General features: G+C 53.8%; 1 protein-coding gene across 2 annotated transcripts in view; it reads right to left on the bottom strand.

The window, feature by feature from the left end:
• Positions 1-949: 949 nt before the first annotated feature.
• Positions 950-21,223, bottom strand: part of CHRDL2 (chordin like 2) — a 31,111-nt gene continuing 10,837 nt past the window's right edge. Inside the window, exons 3-12 of one of the 2 annotated variants that reach the window (XM_061202867.1) lie at positions 17,466-17,559; positions 15,064-15,206; positions 12,722-12,815; positions 10,958-11,013; positions 8,936-9,104; positions 7,807-8,001; positions 6,278-6,451; positions 5,378-5,432; positions 1,790-1,882; positions 950-1,040 (exon numbers count right to left, since the gene is read on the bottom strand). In XM_061202867.1, the coding sequence (XP_061058850.1) occupies positions 950-1,040; positions 1,790-1,882; positions 5,378-5,432; positions 6,278-6,451; positions 7,807-8,001; positions 8,936-9,104; positions 10,958-11,013; positions 12,722-12,815; positions 15,064-15,206; positions 17,466-17,559 (1,164 nt within the window). The remainder of the gene's footprint in view (positions 1,041-1,789; positions 1,883-5,377; positions 5,433-6,277; positions 6,452-7,806; positions 8,002-8,935; positions 9,105-10,957; positions 11,014-12,721; positions 12,816-15,063; positions 15,207-17,465; positions 17,560-21,223) is intronic. The other variant, XM_061202868.1, reaches the window with a different exon arrangement.

The following is a 21,223-nucleotide window of genomic DNA, read 5'->3' as shown; positions in this document are numbered from 1 at the left end:
TAGGAGTCAGTAGGTCTGAATTCTGGTTCTGGCTTCACCACTCATCACTGTGAGGCTTTGGGGAAGACAGTGGCCGATCCTGAACCTCTGTTTTCTCCTCTCTAAAATGGGGGTAATTCCTATACTAGTTCACCTTAAGTAGAATCATGGGCATTAAAACATCTTTGAAATGGCAAGGAATTGTACACGCGGGCAGGATAAATTACTGATGTTGTCTTTAATTGTAACTGTTAGGCTTTCTTCCCAGACCGTGGTGCCAGGGTTGGCAATCTGACTGCCAAGTCTTGGAAATCCTCTGAGGTGAGAATATTTGGGTTTATAACATTGGTCACGGTGGAACGGGGACGAGTGCTAGCTTGGAGCAAGAGACCGGGCATCCAGTTCCAAATCTGCTACCACCCTGCTCTGTGGCTTCAGGCAGATTACTGCTCCTCCCTAAACTCAGCGTCCTCATTGTAAAGTAAAGTAGCTGACAATTGTAAGGATCCCTGGAATATCTGCTGGGAAAGCACTTTGAGGCTCCATGCACCCCCCTCCGCTGGCTAACTCCAGTCAGTCCCCCTTCCTAGGCTCACTGCCAAAGAGCTATGGGAGGGGGACGGCCCACAAAAGCAGGAGGCGCTGTAGTTGGGGGCTGGGCACAGAAGCAGCACAGAGCAGGGGAGAGGCCACGATGGCAGACAAGGGTCTGCATCAGAAGGCTGGGGGAACTAGCCCTGGCTCTCATAACAACTCACCGTGAGGACACGGGCCAGTCTCTGCCCCTTCTGCCTCTCAGTTTCCAGCCCTGTGAAATGGGGATAACCACAGTTCTCACTGCCTGCCTGCAGTCACTGTGAGAACACGTGGAGACTGGATATGGACTCAGCAGGCAGGGTTGAGGGGTAATGCAACTTCTTATTTATTAATATATAACAACAAAAATAATAAAGCTCACATCTGCAACTGTTCAGGTTTTTGCTATAAGGTCTTGGTCACTTTGTCTGGACTGGCCGTGACCTTCAGCTCCGGGGTCTGGGCTAGGAAGACGTTCCAGTGACCTGCATGGAGAAAAGAGGAAGAGTCGCGTGTGTGTGTAGGGGTGTGTGCTGTATGTGTATGTGCAGGGGTGTGTGTGTGTGTGGTGTGTGTGTGTGGTGTGTGCGTGTGCATGCATGTGCACAACAGAGACAGGGTGACTGGGGTGGGGCAAACTTAGGACAACGAGGACTGTGTAGCCTGGGTTTGGAGCCCACAGGGAGGAGGGAGGTGGGGACCCCATCACACCCCAAATCCCAAAGGGTTCTGACACGTGACCCCGCCTTCAAACAACCAACATGTGTGGGCCGGGCTGGTATCCTGACTCCTGTTGGTGACCCTCCCATCTGTGACTTCCTCTCCCCCACCTGAAGACCCACCTGGGTCCATCTTCCTCAGGGGAGTGTAGAGCAACGTAAGGGCATCAGAAGGAACGTGGTTAGAAGGTTTCAGTGGGAAAGGTTCCAGTGGAGAGACGCTAAGCAGCACCAGGATTTAGGGGCTCAGAGCCCCACCTCTGACAGCCCTGTCTCCCTCACCCCCAAGACCAAATCCAGCTGGCTCTGCTTTACCTTCCCGCTCCCAAGCTCCCGAGAGCGTCTGAGTTGGGAAATCTCTGGCCCAGACGCCCACTGGATTCCTGTGCCGGGAACTGACGTCTGTGGCTGACAGCCGCCCTCCTCCCGGCACCAGCAGCCTGGAACTCCCCAGGAGGCCCCAGCTTCTAGCCCGGCTCTCTTCCCAGGCCCCAGTCCTCAGCCCAGGGTCCCACCTTTGTGGGTGCCAGTGAGCAACCGGAAGTTCTGTGCCTCTTTCTGGAAGTCTTGCTTCCTGACTTTCTTGATCTGAATCAAGTGGAAGATTCCTGAGGGCAGAGACAAGGGCGTGAGCAGGAAAGGCAGGGTGTGTGGTCAGTGAAACAGGGTGACTTAGACCTGGGACAGACCCCGTCACCTCCCTCCCCTCCCCCTTTCTGACCAGACACCAAATCCTGTGGACTAAATTCCCTAAATATTTTGAATCTGTTCTCCCATCCCCACTGTCACCCTTCCCATTCAGGCCCCATCATGCCTTGCCTGGGTCACTGCACTAGACTTCTGACCCCTTTAACCCTGCCTCTAATCTATGATCCTGGCTGTGGTCATTGGAAAATATGCATGTTACCCCGTCATTCCCCTTCTGTGACCCTGCTCCTGTCACTGTCACCTTCCTGCTCTCACACCACTCACCTGTCCACAATGCAGAGAGGGGGAAGGCAGGAGGGAGGGAGGAAAGAGGGAAGAAAAGCTGCCAGGCCTGTAGGGCCTGGTCAAGCTTTTTTCTGGACATAGAACGTATGATAAAAATCAATAGGTGATTTGCTTCAGACACCCAAGCACTACAGGTGTCAGGGTTGTAGTCTCCCTTTCAGCTCAAGGCTCAGTTTACCCCATCCCTCTGAGTGGCCTTGCCTGTGCTCCAGTCCTAATCAGCTACTTGAGGTCCCTGAGGGGGCCAAGCCTTTACATATGCTGCCCCCTCTGCTGAAACACCTTCTCCAATTGCCACAGGTGAACTCCTACTCATCCTCCCAGCCTCACCTGGGAAATCTTCCTCGATTCTTCCTCTTCCCCCAAATAGTTATAATTTCCTCCTTGGGTTACCCACAGCTCTTGGCTTCTGTTTGTGATTGTTCCTATTTCTAATGTGCTATCATTGTGTCTGCTCTTGCCTCTCTTACCAGACTGGGGACTCGGGGAGGGTGTTCCTCTTGGGTTCCCCGCACCTGGCCCACATTAGGCATGCTGAATGAATGAATGAATGAATCTATGGATGGATGGATAAGCAAATATATGTGTGTACCCTGTGTAGGGCAGGCCCTGAGGGGGAATGAGGTATTAGCTGGATCTCCTGATGTTTGCATCCCCTGGGGAGCACAGGCACCACACATGGCGCTGCGGCCCTGAGCCCATGGGCTCTGATGTCGTGCCGGCTGTTACCACCGGGGTCTGTGGCCAGAAAGAACAGATGTGACAGCAAGACCTCTGCTAGGCCAGCACCGCCCTCAAGAAAACCAAGAACTGGCCTTGCTTATGGGAATCCAAGTGGGATCCCACTGAGGGGAAGAGACAGCACTGGTCCTGGGACTGAGACCCAGGAAGCTGGGAATGCCCAGCACTGTCTTCAGGCCCCCCAGTCCAGATGCCAAGGACCAGAATATGGGAGAGACTTGCTCCAAAGGCCCAGGCCACATCACAAGCATGAGATGGGGACAGGTCCTGGTGCTCCAGTCCTGCCACTGAACAAACCCCCAAACACAAATTGGAGAGGTAACGGGGATGAGGGCAGGTCCCCACGCTGTTGCCTATAAAGCATGATTGAAAGGTCTGAGATCTTGGGCCTGGAATCAAGAGCTTGCCTGAGGGTCATGGTTGTACCTCTTGCTCTTTGAAGGGCGTGCCAGGCCTGAGAGTGGCTGGGCTCTGTGTGTCCCGGGCAGAGGTGGCTGCGGTGGGCGAGTTCCAAGAGATAGGACAGGCTTAGCTTAGTGTGAAGAACCCTCTCTGGGTAGAGCCATGCCCAGAATGGCAAGTGAACCACCTGTCTGGAGGTGGGGAGGGGGTGTGTGCAGTCAGGGGCTAGAGACCATCAGGGAGGCTGCAGGGGAACTTCCTTCCTGGGGTGGGGGGGAGGAATTGAGACCCCTGAGGTCCCTTCTACTCTGAAATTCTAGACTCTAAAAAGCCCTTTAACCCTACGCCAACTCTCTGCTCAGACTCTGGGCCTGGGGCTGGTCCCACTGTGGTGCGGCCTCAGCCCAGCTTTCAGCATCCACCTCCTCACTTTGTGTCCAGGCCAATTGCCCTCTTCCTCTCCTGGCCCCCAAGGCCTGCTGTTTCCACTTGTCTGGGTGAGGAAACAGGAAAGATTTCCCACTGACGATCAGACCTTGGGAGAGTTTGTTTTGACTTTCACAGTCTGGGACAGGGAGGTAACAGACAGGGAGGCTGATGGGGCATTTCAGGCACCCAGAGGCTCAGGAGATAGCGGGGTGGGGGTGGGGGAAGGTTTGCTAGTGACAGGATGGCAGGGCCTGGCATTGTGAAGTTTGAAGAGTCCTCCCCACCTTGTTCCTTTTTGCTGGGCTGCCTGGTAATGAGATTTTGCCTTGAGCTATCATGCCTCCTTCTCTGCCATCCTGGGCCTTCCTTAGGCCCTTCCCTAAAAGCATAAGGTCACCTTTGTGGAGGCGGCACTGGGGACAGTAAGACCTGGGTTTGAATCTTTGCTTTACTGTTTAAACTGTGTGGTTTTGAGCAAGTCATTTTACCTCTCAGACTCAGTTTTCTTATCTGCAAAATGGGGCATTAATACATACCCTTCAGCTTTCTTATATGTGGGTGAATTGAAGCACATTATATATAGTACCTGCTAAATACCAATCACAGAGCACCAGGCATGTAAACATGGGCTCTGGCACCAGAGTTTGAGGCTGTCACTGTCGGCCTGCCTGTAGTGTGCCCCTCTTGCCTGTCTAAATCCTGTCCAACTCAGGCCCATCCTCCACAAAGCCTTCCCTGACCAGCTCAGCTCCCAGGGAGCTCCTCCAGCACCCAGGGCACAGAGCCATGAGGTCCTGAGGACAGAGCCTGGGCCTGTTACTCTCTTTGGTCACAGAGGGGCGGGAGGAGGCCCAGCATAAACATGCAGCCCCACCTGTCCAGGGAAAGATGGAATCTCAAGGCTCAAAACAATCATGAAGGTTATTGAACTTACTCCTCAGCCAGTGGCCAAATCCCCACCCAGCCCTTGCTTGCACACTTGCGTGAATGGAACTTGCTTCCTCCCTTCCACTGCAGGAAGGCTTTACGGTTGAGAAGGTGCTTCCTCTCATTAACTGAAACCTGCCTCTCTGCAATTCTAACCAACTGATGAGGCGGGATAAGAAGGAGGCTGACATTTTTAGCACTTACTATAGGTCAGGGGTGGTACCTATATTCTTTCATTTAATCCTCCAAAACCCCTTCTCCCCCATTAACAGAAGAGAAATCTGAGGCCCAGAGAGGTCAACTGATTGCCCAAGGCCACACAGCTAAGAAATGGCAGAGCCGGGATTCAAACCCAGGTCTGTCTGATTCCAAAGCCCCTGCTTGTTGTTCTGACCCTTGTGGTCACTGAGAACACAACTGCTCCCTCTGCCTGGGGCAGTCCTTCAGAGCCATGAAGCCAGCGGTCCTGTCCCCCTGAGTCTTCTCTTCTCCAGGCTGAACAGCTCCGCTTTCTTCGTCCATTCCTCCTACGACAGGGGGCAGAGTAGAGCAGGGAAAGAGCCGCATCTGACGTCACAAGACCTGGGCTCTAGCTCCCGTCCTCCACTTACTGGCTGTGTGGCCTTGGGCCAGGTACTTCACCTCTCTGAGCCTCAGTTTCCTCATCTGTAAAATGGGGATAATAATACCTAACTCTCAGGATCGTTGAGGATCAAATGAGATAATGAACGTGAAAGCACTTTGTAAACTCCAAAGTGCTTCACACATTGGTTGTTATTATCATTGTCATCATTCTTATTATCATCCCCTCTTTCACCCCACCCCCATCTCCCCCACCTCCCCACTGCCAGCCAAACACATCAGTAAATTGACCTTAGAGCTAATTCCCATTTAAAGGGTTTAATTTGTTTTACTCTATCCAGGGGATTTATGTTTTACAAGAAGAGCCCCAAAACTGAACTCTGGGCAATTCCCTTATCAATGAAAACTCTTGACCTTCAGTTGGTGATAGGAGCAGCCTGATGAACAGGGTGAGTTTCTCACAGAATGAGAAACATATTCTGATGTCAACTTACCTTGGAGGGATAGAATCCACCTTATAGAAAAGGCTGAGTGAGACTAGCCTTGAGGATTTGAGGATGCTGTGAGGGCCCTCCTGCCTGAAAAGATCTCTCCTCCCAGTCTGCTGAAAGTCTACCAATAGACAGCTCTTTGTTTTATCAGGGTAGGCATTACTCTGTCCTGGCTCCTCACAAAGTGTAAAAACCCCTTTCCCCCAGGAGAGGGAGCACTTCAAGGCCCTGGCATTTCAGAGTGGGTGAGCTTATCAGAATTGTCAGATAGAATCAGTCTCCCTCTATCTCGGAATCTGGGACTCAAAGCTGGAAAGTGGCCCAAGGCAGGTCTTCCTGGGCCAGAGGCACTTGATCAACAAAACTCCCTTAACACCCTTGGCGGGTCTGGAGCAAAGGAAGGGGGACAGGCCAGAGGGGGAGTGGGCCACTGCTCACCTTTTACCAGCTTCCAGAGGTAGATCTCCACCTGTTCAGAAGCCTCACGCTCGAGGGCAAAGCGACGCAGGTTGTCCGGGCTTGGGGATACTGACGTGTGGACGAGGACCCGGCCCGGCGCCTTCGGACACTTGGTGGCACTGATCTCACTGTGGCCAGGGTCTGCCTTGTCCTCTGGGAGAGACAAGGAGCTTGTGAACACTCTGTTTCCCCACCCCTGGTAGCCCAGGAAGAGGGGCCACTGGTCTGACATCCCCCTCAGGGTCAATAGGGTCCTTGGGAAAGTTCTGGTGCCCCTGGGGAGAGAAGGAGGTCTCTGGGGAAGAGAGAGGGGGCCTCTCCCCCATTCACCTCCCATTGATTAGCATGTCAGGAAACTTCTCACCCTTTAGGGCCCAGCTCACCTTCCACCTCTTCCAGGCAGCCCACCTGGAACAGCTCAGCACACCATTTCCTCCCACCCATAGCTTGTAAAACCCTTCTTGCTTATGCCTCTCCCTCAGGCCCTTAATCCCACACTGCCTTGCATTGCCTTGTAATTGTTTCACTTGGTTATGTTTTCTCTCTAAAGTAAACCCACAGGGTGTAGGGCAGGAATCGTGTTCTCCAAGTCTTTTGAGTCACTCATACCACCCAGCACAGGCTCACTCTGAACACACATAGAACGAAAGGTTTGGGAGGGATTGAGGTGACGATGGCAGTAACGATGATGATGAGTGTGATACGGGACAGGTTCTAGAAGGAGTTCCAGTTCCAGCTCCACTGCTCTTTTGCTGTGTGACTTAGGAAGTTCCCTTCCCTTCTCTGGGTCTCAGTTTTCCCATATGTTGATGAGGATTGAAGGAAGACAGCAGTGGTCAAGAGCATTGTCTTTGTGGGAATTCCCTGGCGGTCCAGTGGTTAGGACTCAGCGCTTTCACTGCTGTGGGCCCGGGATCCGATCCCTGGTCAGGGAACTAAGATCCTGCAAGCCGCGCTGCGCGGCCAAAATAAATAAATAAGTAAATAAAAAGAGGGAATTGTCTTTGGAATAAGACAGACAGGGTTCATATCCCAGCTCTGTCACTTACAGCTTTGGGACCTGGGACAAGGTATTTATCTTCTCATTCTGTAAAATGGAGATAAAGATGCCTGCCTTGTCCATTTTGGTGAGGATTACATGAATTCAGCCAAAATACCTACCCGGCACGTGGGAAGTGCTCAATAAATGTTGGCCATTCCTCTTAAAAGTCCTAATAGCCTAAGATTTTATGACTTCACAGAATCCAGGACATTATTTGATTCTATGTATATCTGAAAGTCTCTGAATCTGTAACAGTAGATGGTTCCATAAGTCTAATATTTTATGAGTTGGGCATTTTTCACTGCTGTGCTTCTAACATTCTGTGCATGTAATAACCCCTACATCCCCTGGCTCTGAGTCCATGCCCCATCCATGTCAGAGATGTTCCAAGTGTCTGTGCTCTGGGGAGAGAGACCCATGGCTCACTCTGGCCAGTGCCCTCCCTGCCCCCAGGCTCTCTTTGTACCTGGACAAATCTTGCAGCACTTCCCAGCCACTTTCTTGGGCTGACGGCAGGGGTACTCAGTGGGGCAGGTCACCCGCTGGCAGTCCTGGCGGCCGTCCTGACAGGTGCACAGGATGCAGGGCAGGGGTCCGAAGGAGCGGAAGGCTGGGTGCCACACCTCCCCATGGGAGTATGTCTTCCCGCCATGCACACAGGCTGGGAGGGCAGGAAGGGAGGAGGGTCAGTGCCTCGGACTCGGGTCAGAGTCCAATAATGGCTGGGAGTAGGTCCTTGGGGCTCCCCTGCTCCACCAGTCTGGCCCAGCCACACTGCCTGCAAAGTGGAGGCCAGGGAGTAAACCAGTCCTCTGTCCCTGACATCCCCCATCTCAGCACTCAGGGCCGAGATGGGCCAGTAAGTTCTTGCCGAAGATGGAGAGTCCTGCTGTTCACAGGCACCTCCAGTGGGTCACAGGGAGGGATGGCCTGAAAGTAGGAGACCTGTGATCAAGTGCTGTCACTGCCTGGCCATGTGAGCTCTGTCAGGTCCCTTCTCCTTTCTCAGCCTCAGTGTCCCATCTGTACAGAGAGGGGCTGGACGGATGCCTCTGCAGCCCCTCCCGCTCCACCAATCAGGGTGCCCTGCAGTGAGGCCTCTTTCCTCCCCCTCTGCTGCCACAGTTGTCCCCTTAGCCTCCTTCCCTGATCCATCCCAACCATCCTCCTGCAGCCCAGCTCTGCTTCCTCCTTCCTTCATCAGAAACTTTCCCTCACCACTTCCTTATCTTATAATAATTAATGTACATGTCTGTCTCCCCTACTAGTCTATGAGCTCCTGGAGGACAGGGACCATTTTCATCTCTCTGTTCTGTGTCCCTCAATTCCCAGCAAAGACATGGCAGATGCTAAAAAAAAATATCGTTGTATGGCCCGTAGTCCTGGTTCCAGGACTGGTTCTGTCTCTGACTCAATACTCTGAACCTGTGTCCTCATCTGTCAAATGGGGGTTTAGACCCGACGTTCTAGGGGTCTACAAGCTCATGGCCAAGTTAAGATTGGGGAACCGCTCGGTGGAGGTGCAGGGATCGAAGTGGGAGCAGTCAGGGCCCCCCTTTCCCACCTCAGGGGTCGGCAGAGGCTCCAGTTCCCACCTTTCTTATGTTTCTCCTTCAGAACAATCTTGACTGTCGTGCTGCCTGCCTCCTTCGGTCGGAAGTGGCGAGGGAGGAAGCCCAGGGGGGCGCTGGGGCCAGTGGGGCTTGGGGTGCTCGGGTCTCTCTTTCTCCCACCGTCCCCTGAACACGGATCCTGGGAATGTCTCTGCAAAGGGCAGGAAGGATGCAGCTCACCGACAGGCCACTGCCAGTGCAGGAGCAGCCAGACAGAGGCTGCGGTGAGAGGCCTGAGGATGGCTCTAGTGACTGAGCCTGACGGCCTAGGGAAGACAGGGCATAGGCTCTGGGTAGAAAGAAGATCTGGATGGGGTCGAAGATGTTCCCAGGCAATGGGCCTTTGAAAACTCTCAGAGGATAGTGGTTTGGAAATCCAGCCTCCACTGAGCCCTTCTCAGGCTGGCAGAGCCAGAGCCTTGGGGCTGAGATGGGCAAGGGTGCTGAGGTCTTGATCTGGGAGACATAAGTGATCAGGGACCTGGAGAACCTAATATGTAAGAAATGGAAGGTGAGAATGTAGTGAGGATGAGAGTCAGGAAATTCTTCTTTGTCCAAGAAGATTTAGGTGATGGGACAGGGGATGGGCCTCTGAAGATCCCACCAGGCCCTGGAATCCCACAGGCAGGAGGACTGAGAGCAGGCCCTGTCCGGAGGTGACGGGTCTTGGGAGCCTCCTTTCCTGAGTCCCTGGAATCCAACATCCTGAGACGCCACCCCTCCAGATCAGGTCTTGGGAGGGCTGGCAGTGAGAACAAAGGGTGTGTGTGTGTGAAGGCAGCCTAACAGGGCAGGGACTCCCCAGTCCAGAGACTGGGGATTGGGAGCTCCAGGCCGTGGGAGAGGAGCAAGTGGGCTGGGGGCAGGGGGCAGAGCTTACCACCCGTCACTGACCCTGAGTCACTCACATGCCTTCTTCTGCAGCCCCTTTCTGACTGTACAGTCTCTGAGTCAGTCCTCTGATGGCTGGACTGAGCCCACAAGAGCTCCTAGAGTGGAAACTGTGTCCCAGGCCCCAGCACAGGCCCAGGCACACAGGAGGCACCCAGGAAATGCTTGTCAAGTAGAATAGAGGCAGAGAGGAATTGAAGAGCCCAGCCCCCTAATTGGTGACTTGCCCACGGCATCCAGCAAGTCAGTAAGTAGCTGCTCGGGGCCTGGAACTAAGTCTGGTGGGTTTCACTTAGCTGCCTCCTGGGGAGAGGATGGGGAGGAAGGGGGATGACATGGTCAGGTCCCGTGGCCCAGGACCCGCTAGACAAAGCCCAGCCTGGGAAGTGGGGGTGAGCTGGCAGGGGAGAAGGGAGAGCTCATTCGTTCAGACCCCTGGGGAGTCTCTGGGAAGGGGAACCCCCCCCCCCGCCCCTTTGAGTCCCCCAGGGTCCAGGTGACCCAGGATGAAAGAGCCGGTGGACCTATTCACATCATAGACATAGCACAGGGGGCAGACAGGGACGTGAGTCAGTGTGTGCGCCCATTCTCCCACCTCTTTCCTCTCTGACCAGAGAGCGCTGGGCAGGTTAGCTCAACTTAACTCTAGACCAAGATCAAGAGGGGTCAAGATGGAGCCAGCAACAGTGAGGTAGCCCCAGACAAAGAACTGGTACCTCAGGAGCTATATGGGGAAGGTTGGCCCAAGTCAGAGGCCACTCCCCTGGGGGACATGCTGCCCAGAGGCAGCCTGAATAAGGACAGACACAGGCTCTGGACGGAGCAGCGTTAGAATTTTCCAGGAGGGAAATCGGGAAGCTTGGGGCCTGCTCCTGCCCTGTGTGGTGTTTTTTCCCAGACCCCTCCTGACTCACCAGCCCACGGTGGGAGCCGGGATGGAAGTCTAAGGAGAGGGCCTGGAACCTGGTGGCGGCTAATGGAGCTGACCGAGGGGACAAATGAGAAATGAGGACCACAACTGGTATTGCCTGCTCCAGAGCAAGGAGATCTAGGCCCTGGATACCAGCCCCCTCCCGTCTTCTCCCCACCCTGTCCCTAAAGCTGTGCACTCACCACCCCACGGGGTGACTGCGTGGCATCCTCTTCAGCTGATTTCTCACTTGACCCATCTGGAAACCCAAAGGGAGTCGGGTCAGCCTCCGCTTCCTCAGCCTTGGGGCCAGAGCCCTGCAGGCCACCACCTCTAGGCTCTGCCCCTCCAAGGCCTGTTGCCACTTCTGCAGCCCCCCACACCAGTAGGTCCCTTTGCCCCAGTGGGGACTTATTCCTACTTCTCATTACAGCGTTGCCTCACCCTTGGGTTGATGAAGTCCCTACAACTGGGCCACTGCCTCAGTTTCCCCACACTGGCCTCTTGGTCACGTAAGACTGAACCACTTGGCCTGGCCAGAGCATCTTGTTCAGTGTCGTCACGGATGGCCCAAGGGCTCTGAATCCCAGCCTGCTTAGCTGCAGTCCCCCGGGCAGCCTCTCTGCCCAGCCACGCATGAAGTCACCAGACTTGGTCTACACTATACCCTCCCGTGGTTGCCCTCTAGCCCCTCTGCCCCTCCAACTGGAACAGCCTAGGACTCCTCCATCCCCTACACCCTGGGGCACCAGCACACAAAACCCCCTGGAGTCCTGCAGCTTCCTAGATCCCTGAGTGGGATTCTCTCCCCTTCACCCCTGCCTCACATACAGAGTGTCTACCACTGAGCATTCTGGGTTCAAAGACCCAGAACGTTGGAATCAGCCTATGCATTAGAAATCACCAAGGCCAATTTCTCAGTGCACACACAGCACAGCTGAGGCCCAGAGAGGGGAAGGAATCTGCAGGAATTAGCTGGAAGAACCAGGACTAAACTGGGATCACCTGGCTCCTGGTCCGGTGCCCTTCCACAGTGCCAGCATCTGGGGAAACGTTCTATAGTGGAGCACTCCCCTCCTCAAGTCCTGCCCACAGGGGACAGTCCGGCCATCTGTGCACTTCATTCTGCCCAAGCGGCTTGCCCCGCACTCGTCAGTGTGTTGCCTCTCTCTGTGCTATACAGAGATGCTCCCTGGATTCTGCTTGACACGGGTGCCCCGAGCTCCAGTGAGCCCAGGCCTGTGCCCAGCTCTGCCATGAGGAAGACAGGAAGAGACACGGTCACTCTGCCTGTACAGACCCTCTCTTGTGCCTCTTCTGATCCTCTTGGCCTCATTTGATTGCAGGGATTTTGTCCCCTCACTGCAGGCACTGCAGCAACACCCCCTTCACGTGGGCTCCAGCCAACTTCCCTCAGACTCAACCTGCCAGCGGGTGCCCTCGTGCCACACCTCCTCCATGTCTCTGCCCCCACTTCTTACCCTGCCCCACTCCCACCTCCCGCTCCCAGGACAGCCTAGCACAACCGGGGAGTGTGAGGGAATCACCCCGCCTTGGGGTGAATCTTTGACCAGTGAGAGTTGGTGGCTGGTGGGCAAATTCCTCCTCCTCCTGTATCACCTCCACCTCCAGACTTTTCTGAGGAGCAGTAGGCCACTTAGAGCAAGAGGTCACACTTGATATCAAGCAAAGGCCAGCTCCCCAACACATTCCTGTGTTGTTTTTCCCTCCCTCCCTGCTTCACTCTCCCTTCCCCTCCTTCTTGCTCCCTGAGATTGCAATAAAAAATAATGCACATCAGCCTCTGACACAGGCTTAGCTTTCTAGAGGCTGCAGCTAAGCCACCGCCCTGAGGAAAGAATGGTTTGCTACATGCTTGGTGTCCCCTGAGGTTCCCCCCTAACAGTCCATGGCTAGGTCCCTGCGGTGGGATGGGCGGGCACTGCCGGATCTAGGGACAGACTCACCTTTGCAGGCCTGGCAGCAGGAGGCGGGCAGCAGGAGGGGTGCAGGGCAGCCCGGGTCTGGGCAGGTCATGAGGCCGCAGTAGATCTGGCCCTCCTGACAGACAGAGCAAACAGGAGCTGGGAGATGAGCTCTGATGAGGACCAGCCTCGGGGCTGGGAGAGCCCCTGCCCTGGGGGCAAATGGCCTTGAGGTCCCCTCTGAGGTGGGGAGGGAGGGAGCAGCAGAGGGTCCTGGGCAAGGCCCAGCCATCTCAGAGGAGGGGTCCCTGTACCCCTCCCACTCTTACTTCAGGCCCTGAGGTAACAGTTACCCTTCAGCTTCTAAAGTGTTTTTGTACCCAGTCTCTCTCTAGGCTTTCACAGCAACCCAATGAGGTGAGATCCTCCCATCCTACAGATGGGGAGGGACTGCGGAGGGACCTGGACCCTCTGAAGTCAGAGACACAACTGGGCAGAATGGGCCAGAACCCAGTCTTCAGGCTTTTCCTACTGCTATCAGTGTCCTTCTCCCCTGGCCTAGAACAGGGAGCCCAGCATAGAGGAGGGGATGAGTGCATGACTACTTGGGCTCATCTTGCTCTTACTGAAACTCGAGGTCCCCAAACTTCAGGACCCAGCCTGCAAAGGCAAGACTTCAGGAGAAAGGGCCTTCTGGGAGTCAGAGGCCAGATGACCTTAGGTGAGTCACTTCTCTTCTCTGGGCCTCAGTTTCCTCCTCTGTGAAATGGGGGCACTCCCATCTGGGTTGTGAAATCAAATGAGGGAATGGTTACGAAAACCCTTGTCAAACTGCAAGGCACAGTGTGTACCTGGGAGGAAGTGATATTACCTTGAGTCCTTTCCCTATTCCTTTTCCAGTGAGTCTCAGAAGTAAGGATTCTGATCCTTCAAACCAGTCCCATATAAACAGGGATCAGAAGAAAGAAGGGGAGACCCAAGTATCCAGGGAGAGGAGACAAGGGGTCACAAGAATGCTCTTACCACCCCACCACCATCAGTTCTGTCTCTTCTCACAGCCCCTCCTAATCTAGGTGCTCATCCCTTCACAGGAAGCCACACAGTGCAGGTAAAGGAATGTGGGTTTGGAACTATGTGGCCCTGGGTCTGAATTCTGAGTCTGCCACTTAACTAGCTGTGTGACCTTAGGCAAATCGCTTAACTGCTCTGAGCCTCAGTTTTCTTATCTAAAAAATATGAATAGTGATATCCCCCTCATAGGGCCACTGGGATGCTGTATATAAACATAAGGCATTTCCTAGTAGGTACAGTGTTCTAGTTCACTGCAAGAGGCCCAGGCCCTGCAAAAATAACCATTCTCTCAGTTGATTTCTAAGTGGTCATTCTTGTTATTATAAGTTGTTTGCTCTGCAGCACAGATACCTTAAAATTCAGATTCTCGGAGGGATGAGATCCTCTCACTGAAAAGATGGGAGGCAGGCCAGAGAGAGGTGACTCTCTCAAGGTCACACAGGGAACCATGGCAGAGCTGGAGCTGAAACATGGGTCTCGGTCTCTTATCCTCTCATCACCACTGAGTCAGATTATTATCTTAAATGGAGAGGACCTTGGAGATCACCTGGTCAGACTCCCTTACACACTCAGAGGAACTGAGGCCCAGAGAAGTTCGATGATCAGGTAGTAGGGAAATCAGGAGGGCAGGAGTTTCTCCCACCAAAGCACAGACACGCTAAGCCCAAGGATGAGGGTGACATGCCAAAGGCCACCTGCAAACATGCAGCAGGGCCAGGCCTAGAACCCCCCTGAGGAGGAGGGGAAGACTTTCCAGCTCAGGCCCTGCTTGGCTTCAGTTTCTGTCCCCTGATAACACTGCTGGTTCAGCCCTGCCTATCCCTAGGCCCAACTCCGACCACAGCAGGGGAGTTTAAGCAGCTTCAGATTAAATTACATTTACTGCAAACAGTCTGGCCCTGTCTCTGTGCCCCAGGATTGATAACTGATCATTTACTCATTCACTCATTCACTCACTCATTCATTCAACAATCATTACAGACATCTGTGTGCCAGGCCCTGCGCTGGGCGTAGTGGAGGATATAGACATGAGTTGAATATATCCCCTCCCCTCAAGGAGTGCAGAGTCTACTGGGGGACACAGTAATGGCAAATGTCAGTGCAAGGTGACCAGGCAGCTTAGGAGGGTGCGGAAGCCCAGAGAAAGGCAGGACATTCCAAGTCCCAGATGTTCCCTTCCCCCTGAGCCCATTCACTTTCACTGTCCTTTGACCAGGAGGAACAATTCCCCCTACCCCCCGCCCCGGTCCACACCACTGTGCTCTGCAGGCCCAGACCACTGGCCTGTGCTAAAGGGAAGTAGCAGGTCTTACGGTACAGCTGCAGAGGACACACTGGTTGGGCAGGCGGGAAGGGAGCAGCTCGTGGGCACTGAAGATCTCTCCATGTTGGTACGTGGTCCCGTTGTGCTGGCAGGACCTTGGCGGGGCCCGGAGCCCAGAGGGGGTGTGAGGTTCTGCAGGTGGGGAGGGGAAGGAGGAAGGAGAAAATGGTCTAAGAGCTTCGCCAGAACAAACTGGGTCACTTTTCTGAAATTTTTGTATCCTATCCCTTGCTATCATTTAAACCAAGCTCTGGCCTCAGCCTTCCCAGCCAGACCTCCTATCAGTGAACAAAGAGGTCCCCGGGACACCTATGTCTGACTATGTCACTCCCTCCCATGGCCTTTGAGCCCCTCAGTTTCAGAGCTGGCGCTGATTGGAGCAAGAAGGCAAGGCCAGATGCTTCAGGTACACTGAGCCCCACTCAGTGGGGACCTGTGTGAGTTCATTCAACGTTCAATAAGCATCCATGGAGCACCTCCTGGTGCCAGGCACTGTTCTAGGTGCTGGGGACACAGCAGTGAACAAGACAAGGTCCCACATGGAGTTTCATCCTAGTGGAGTCAGCTGGTATGATATGGACTGTGCTTGTGTAAGCTTGGTGTCAGCTCCTGCCATTCCCTGGCCACCAGAGCCCCCTCCCCATCACCTGCCAATTAGCCGGCCCTCACCCTGCTGGGTAGAGGGGTAAGCCTCCTGTCCAGGGGGAACCTGCTCATTCTGTTTTTTTTTTTTAATTTTATTTTTTTAACATCTTTATTGGAGTATAATTGCTTTACAATGGTGTGTTAGCTTCTGCTTTATAACAAAGTGAATCAGCTGTACATATACATATATCCCCATATCTCCTCCCTCTTGCGTCTCCCTCCCACCCTCCCTATCCCACCCCTCTAGGTGGTCACAACCTGCTCATTCTTTCAAGACATATTTGCTAAGCACTTTCTCTGCACCAGGCGCCGTGCTACACATTGGGAATGGAGTGCGAATAAGACCCGGTCCCTCCCATCAGGAAACTGACAGTCTCACTGGGTAGAGACAGGCCCCAAGCAGTGACACTGGTGTGGTTTGGGCTAGGGCGATGGAAGCACAGAAGTTGTGGCAGCACAGAGGAGGCGCCCCTAACTCAGCCGGGGAGGGTGGGCGGGGAAGGCTTCCTGAAGGGGCTGATGGCTGAGCTGAGTCTTGAGGAACTCGCAGACCAGGCAGGCAAAGGGGCAAGGCTGGGAAAGAGAGAGGGAGGGAGGCTGTGAGGAAGAAGGGGTCTGGGCCAAGGCACAGTCCGCAAGGCGTGGTCAGGACTCCCGGGGTCAGCCTCAGCCGGGGAGGAGGCGTGATGCCCCCTCACTGGGCAGGATGAAGCACAAAGCCTCTGCTCCCCTAGGGAACCCAGAATCAGGAAACTATGACCCAAGTTGGAGTCATGGTCAGATCCCTACTGGGGTCCCACTTGGAAAAGGAGCCCCTCTACATACATACTCCATACAGGCCCCCAGCTCCCCAGGAGAGCCATGATTCCAGAGTCTGGAGCTGAGGCTACAATCTGGAGCCTCCCTCCCTTCATCACCTTCTTTTTATTTTCTCACCCAACTCAACTTTTTTTTTAACATCTTTATTGGAATATAATTGCTTTACAATGTTGTGTTAGTTCCTGCTGTACAACAAAGTGAATCTGCTATATGCATCACCTTCTCAATGCTACTAAACGTGGATGCTGCTCTCAACGTGTCCCTGCCTTCTGAGTTGGTCTCCCTACTGGCTGCTCCTCATTTGCCACTTGGTTATGCCAGCCTCTTCCCAGATCACCTCTCCTCTCCTCTCTCTTACCTCTGCTTCCTAGAATCCGAGTCTCAGAGGCTCCTAGCAGATTCTTAAAATCATGGACATTTAGCATCATGGCACACAGCATCCCTAAACCCCAGCCCTGGGAGGAATCTCAGAGTACATGTACTCCAACTCCTTCGGCCAGTCCCAGCCCCTGGTGGTAATCCTGGGGTGACCCTGCAGGGCCTCCCAGCCCCAGCTCACTCACTTGCACTTACACAAGGCACGTCCACTCACTTAGGCTCTGGCCAGCCCAAGAGCGATAGGAGACCATGTGTGCCGTCAACAGGCCAAGCATGCCCATTTTCCTTCAGCTATTTTCCACATTCTCTCTGCCTTCCTGCCAAACACAGCTACTTAAGTACGAGAAGTTTGTGGCTATCCCAGCCCTCCTTGGGGATCCATGGAGGATGTCTTCCCCTGAGCACCTTGGTGTCTCAACAGTTCTGGTGTCTGCAGACTGCCCCTCTCATTCCAGGGGTCTCCTTCAGCTGGAGGCCTGTGCCAGGAGTGGGTCAAGGGTCAGGGGGCCAGCGGGAGGCTGGCACAAGGGCAGGAGCGCGGCTACTTACCCACACACCGGGGACAGCACTGCTGTGGCTCGGTCACAGGCTGGGGGCAGTGGACAGGCGGGCAGTGGAGGCGGTAGCAGCTCACATGGGCACTCTGAAGGCGACACAGGGGTCAGTCCTAGTTCCAAGGAGCCACTGTCTCCCACCGTCCTCTCCCCAAACCCCCTCCCAACTGCAGGGCACTGTACTCGTTTTAAGCCTGTGGTGGGATAAAAGTGATAAACTCCGTGTGCCCAGTCTCTCCCCTTCCCCCGCTCATTTGTGTGGCACGCCCATCCGTGTCCCTCCCCACCATGGAGGAGGGCACCGTGTGCCTGGATTTGCACAGATCTTGTGTCCCTTTGTGGTATTTGAGAAATACAAGTAAAAGACCAGGTTATTCTAACGTTGATCTTGACTGTGCTTTTTTAACTCCAGGGCTTTGTTCTTTTACCTCTGGACCTGAGCCTCAGGGCTAAGAGAGGAGTGTGACACACAAAGGGAGGTGACAGGGATGGGGACACAGCTAGAAACAGGATGTGGAGAAGACTCAGGGCTTTGTGATCTGCTCTCTAAGTCTCTGGGAGGTGTGGTTGATCCCACACAAAGCCTTGGGATTGGTACCAGAGGAAGGGCCTGAAATCTTGGACTTTTTCAAATACAGCAAACGAGAGGGAAGGGGCAGAGAAGCATTCACAGAGATGAGCAGAAACAGAACTGGAGGGAGAGGCCACCACTGGAGGTTTTCCCAGGCAGTGTGTCAGCCTGTCACAGACGTCCCACACTTTCCTCTCCCTCTGCTGTAAGGGCGTTGCCCTGTGTTGTAACAAACCATTACATCTGTCTCTTCTATTCAACCGCGAATTCCCAAGAACAAGGGCCAAGCCTCACTCTATTCATCTCTGAATTGTGGGCACAGGGCCTTGCTCCAGACGAGTGCCTGCTGAAGTTCGAATGAACGAATGAGAGAATGAATGAGAGCCAGGAGGGGAAGGAGAGATGGTCTCTCCCTTAGTCAAATGGAGCCAGCTTTGTTTAAACTTTGGAGTTGGCAAGTGTGTTTCCAGCCCCAGCTGAGTGCCCCCGAAACACTTCTCCCAAGGCAGCCTCCTGCCTCATGGAGAACCCTGGAGCAGGCCTTAGTCTCTCTGGGGTCACTGCTTCCCCAGATGGCCAGAGGTGATCACAAGGATTAATCAGTGCTAAGGGACATCCTAGAGCCCACAGGATTGGTCTGAGCTCCAAAAGGGGCCTTCTAGAGGCCTGGCACACAGGGGTGTTTGATAAATGTCCAGAGGGTGAACGGAGCCCCTCAGGTGAGAAACTAGGGTAAAGTATGAGGAACTGTGTTGTCTGAAGAGTTAGAATCTCTCTCTTGATTCTGGCCTTGAAGGAACCAAGGGGTGGAGATGATGAGCGACGTGCAGCAGGAAGTAAGGCAGAGACAGGCTAGGGGGGCGAAAGGGCAGGGGCAAGGCAGGAGACCTTGCAGCCAAAGGGTGCCTCTCAGGAAAGTCATAACTACCATTTATTGAGTGGCTACTAGGTATGGGCATTATGTTATATAGAAATGCATTCTCTCACTTCATCCTCTCAACAACCCTAGAGGTAGATACTATTTATTATCCACTATTTCAAAACGAGAAAACAGCCTCTGAGAGGTCAAGTTGCCTAAGACACACAGCAGGTGAGCACTGTGTAGGGCCTGTGCACTTTCCATAAAAGTGCCTCTGGTGGAGGGGGCGGGGACTAATTCATTCACTCAATGTTTACTGCATGACAGCTGGCGCCACATCCTCTTCTGAGCACTAGGGGCATAGCAGTGAGCGAGAGGCAAGAGTTCTGCTCTCACGGAGCTCCCCCCTAGCAGGGGGAGACAGACTATAAAAAATAAATAAGTAGGAACAAGATCATGTCAGATGTTAAATTTATAACAGGAATAAAACAAGGTAATGTGATTGCGTTAACAAGGTTAGACTATTTTAGAAACAGCCATAGAGAAAGCCTCATAAGGAGGCAACTTTATGTTATAAACTGCAAGATGAGAAGGAACCGTTCCTGGGAAGATCTGGGGGAAGAACATTCCGGGTGGAGGAACAAGTCGGAATGAGTTGAAGTGTTGGTGCAGGTAGGAAAGGAGGTTGGAGAATAAGGCAGAGTCATATCACATAGCACCCACAGCAGGCAATTTGAATTTTACTTTAGGTGCAACGAGAAGCTGTTGGAGGGTTTTAAGAGCTTTTGAATGACATGATTAGTTTTTTGATCAGAAAAGATCCTTCTAGCTGCTGTGCGGAGGACAGATTAGAAAGGGGTACAGGGAGACCTCATGGGATGCTCACATAGCAGCCTAGGTGAGAGAGGAAGGTGGCTTAGATTAGGGGGGAGCAGTGATGATGGAGAGAAGGAAGGGATTCAGGATGTATTGGGGGGATGCCAGCTACAGCCCCTTGGGGTGAGGAAACTGTGTATGTGTGAACTCTGGGGAGGGAGAAATGAATTAGCTCCACTGGATCACAAAACTTGGACTTTGTCAACTGGACCGCATGATATGTCTGGAATTTTCTGTTATGGTTTCCTTCCTGTTTTTTGGCTATATTTCACAAAGTTCTTTTTGAAAAAGCTGATTGGCCTCAGATGTGCTAAGGAAAACCAAGGGGAAGCAGGGATGGGGGGTTGTGCTCCCACTGGCGTCGGGTTTGACCAGGGGCCAGCATGGTAGAAGCAGTGGGGAATCAGAGGAAAAGACCCCAGGAGGAGTGAGACCCCAGTGGTCAGAGTCAGGAGAGGGGCTGGCCCAGGCCCCCTCCATGTCCCAGTGTTTCCTCAGAAGCTCTTCTCTGCTCCCACCCTGAGGATTGTTTTAACAAGGGAGGCTCTCACAGCCTTGGCTGTGCAGGGAAAGAGAGGAGCTAAGGGGCTGGCTGCAGCTGGGAGCTAGGTACTCCCTCCCCCCAGCACCCTCGCCTGGACAGAGAGAGCTGCAGACTTCACACCAATGAGACTGGGCCACCGGCAGCTGAGCCAGGGCCGAGGGGGTTCAAGCCTCCTAAATCAGCGGTCCCCAACCTTTTTGGTGCCAGGGACCGGTTTCGTGGACGACAATTTTTCTACGGACGGGGCAGGGTGAGGGCTGGGAATATTAATTCAGGTGGTAATGCGAGCAATGGGGGGGATGGTTCAGGCGGTAATGTGAGTGATGGGGAGCATCGCGGCAGATGAGGCTTTACTCGCCCACCGCTCACCTCCTGCTGTGTGGCCCAGTTCCTAACAGGCCGCGGGCCGGTACCGTGGGTTGGGGACCCCTGTTCTCAATCACTCCCTCCTTCGCCATCCTCTAACCCCATACCTGGCCTGGGAATTCTGGACCACATGGGGCTCTCGTTTATTCCACCCAGTTGACTGTACAAGGGCCTGTGGAGGGTACTGGGTTGGGGTGGGCTGGGGCGAGACAGAGGTTAACAGAAGATCTGGTCTCTGCCCCAGTTGGTATAGCCTTCTGCAAGACCCCGAAATGGGCATGAGTGAATGCCTAGGAAGACCTGCTCCCAGGGCTCCATCTAGGCGAGGCAGTAACTAACAGACACAGACAACCATTTTACTTGGCCAACAGTGATCAGGAGAAAGGGACAGAGAAACTTATGTGGCCTCCCAGAAGAAAATACTTCCAGGTGAGGGATCAAGTAAGGCTCCTGGTGGAGGTGGCATTTGGGTGAAGATGCAAAGAATAAATACTTGGACCAGTGGTGTTGGGAGAACGCATCCTAAGGCAGGGCGGC

Source organism: Eubalaena glacialis, chromosome 10 (genome assembly GCF_028564815.1).
Source record: "Eubalaena glacialis isolate mEubGla1 chromosome 10, mEubGla1.1.hap2.+ XY, whole genome shotgun sequence".
In the NCBI taxonomy this organism is placed as follows: domain Eukaryota; kingdom Metazoa; phylum Chordata; class Mammalia; order Artiodactyla; family Balaenidae; genus Eubalaena; species Eubalaena glacialis.
Note: the sequence above shows the minus strand (reverse complement) of the source record. Positions and strands in the feature narration are given on the sequence as shown.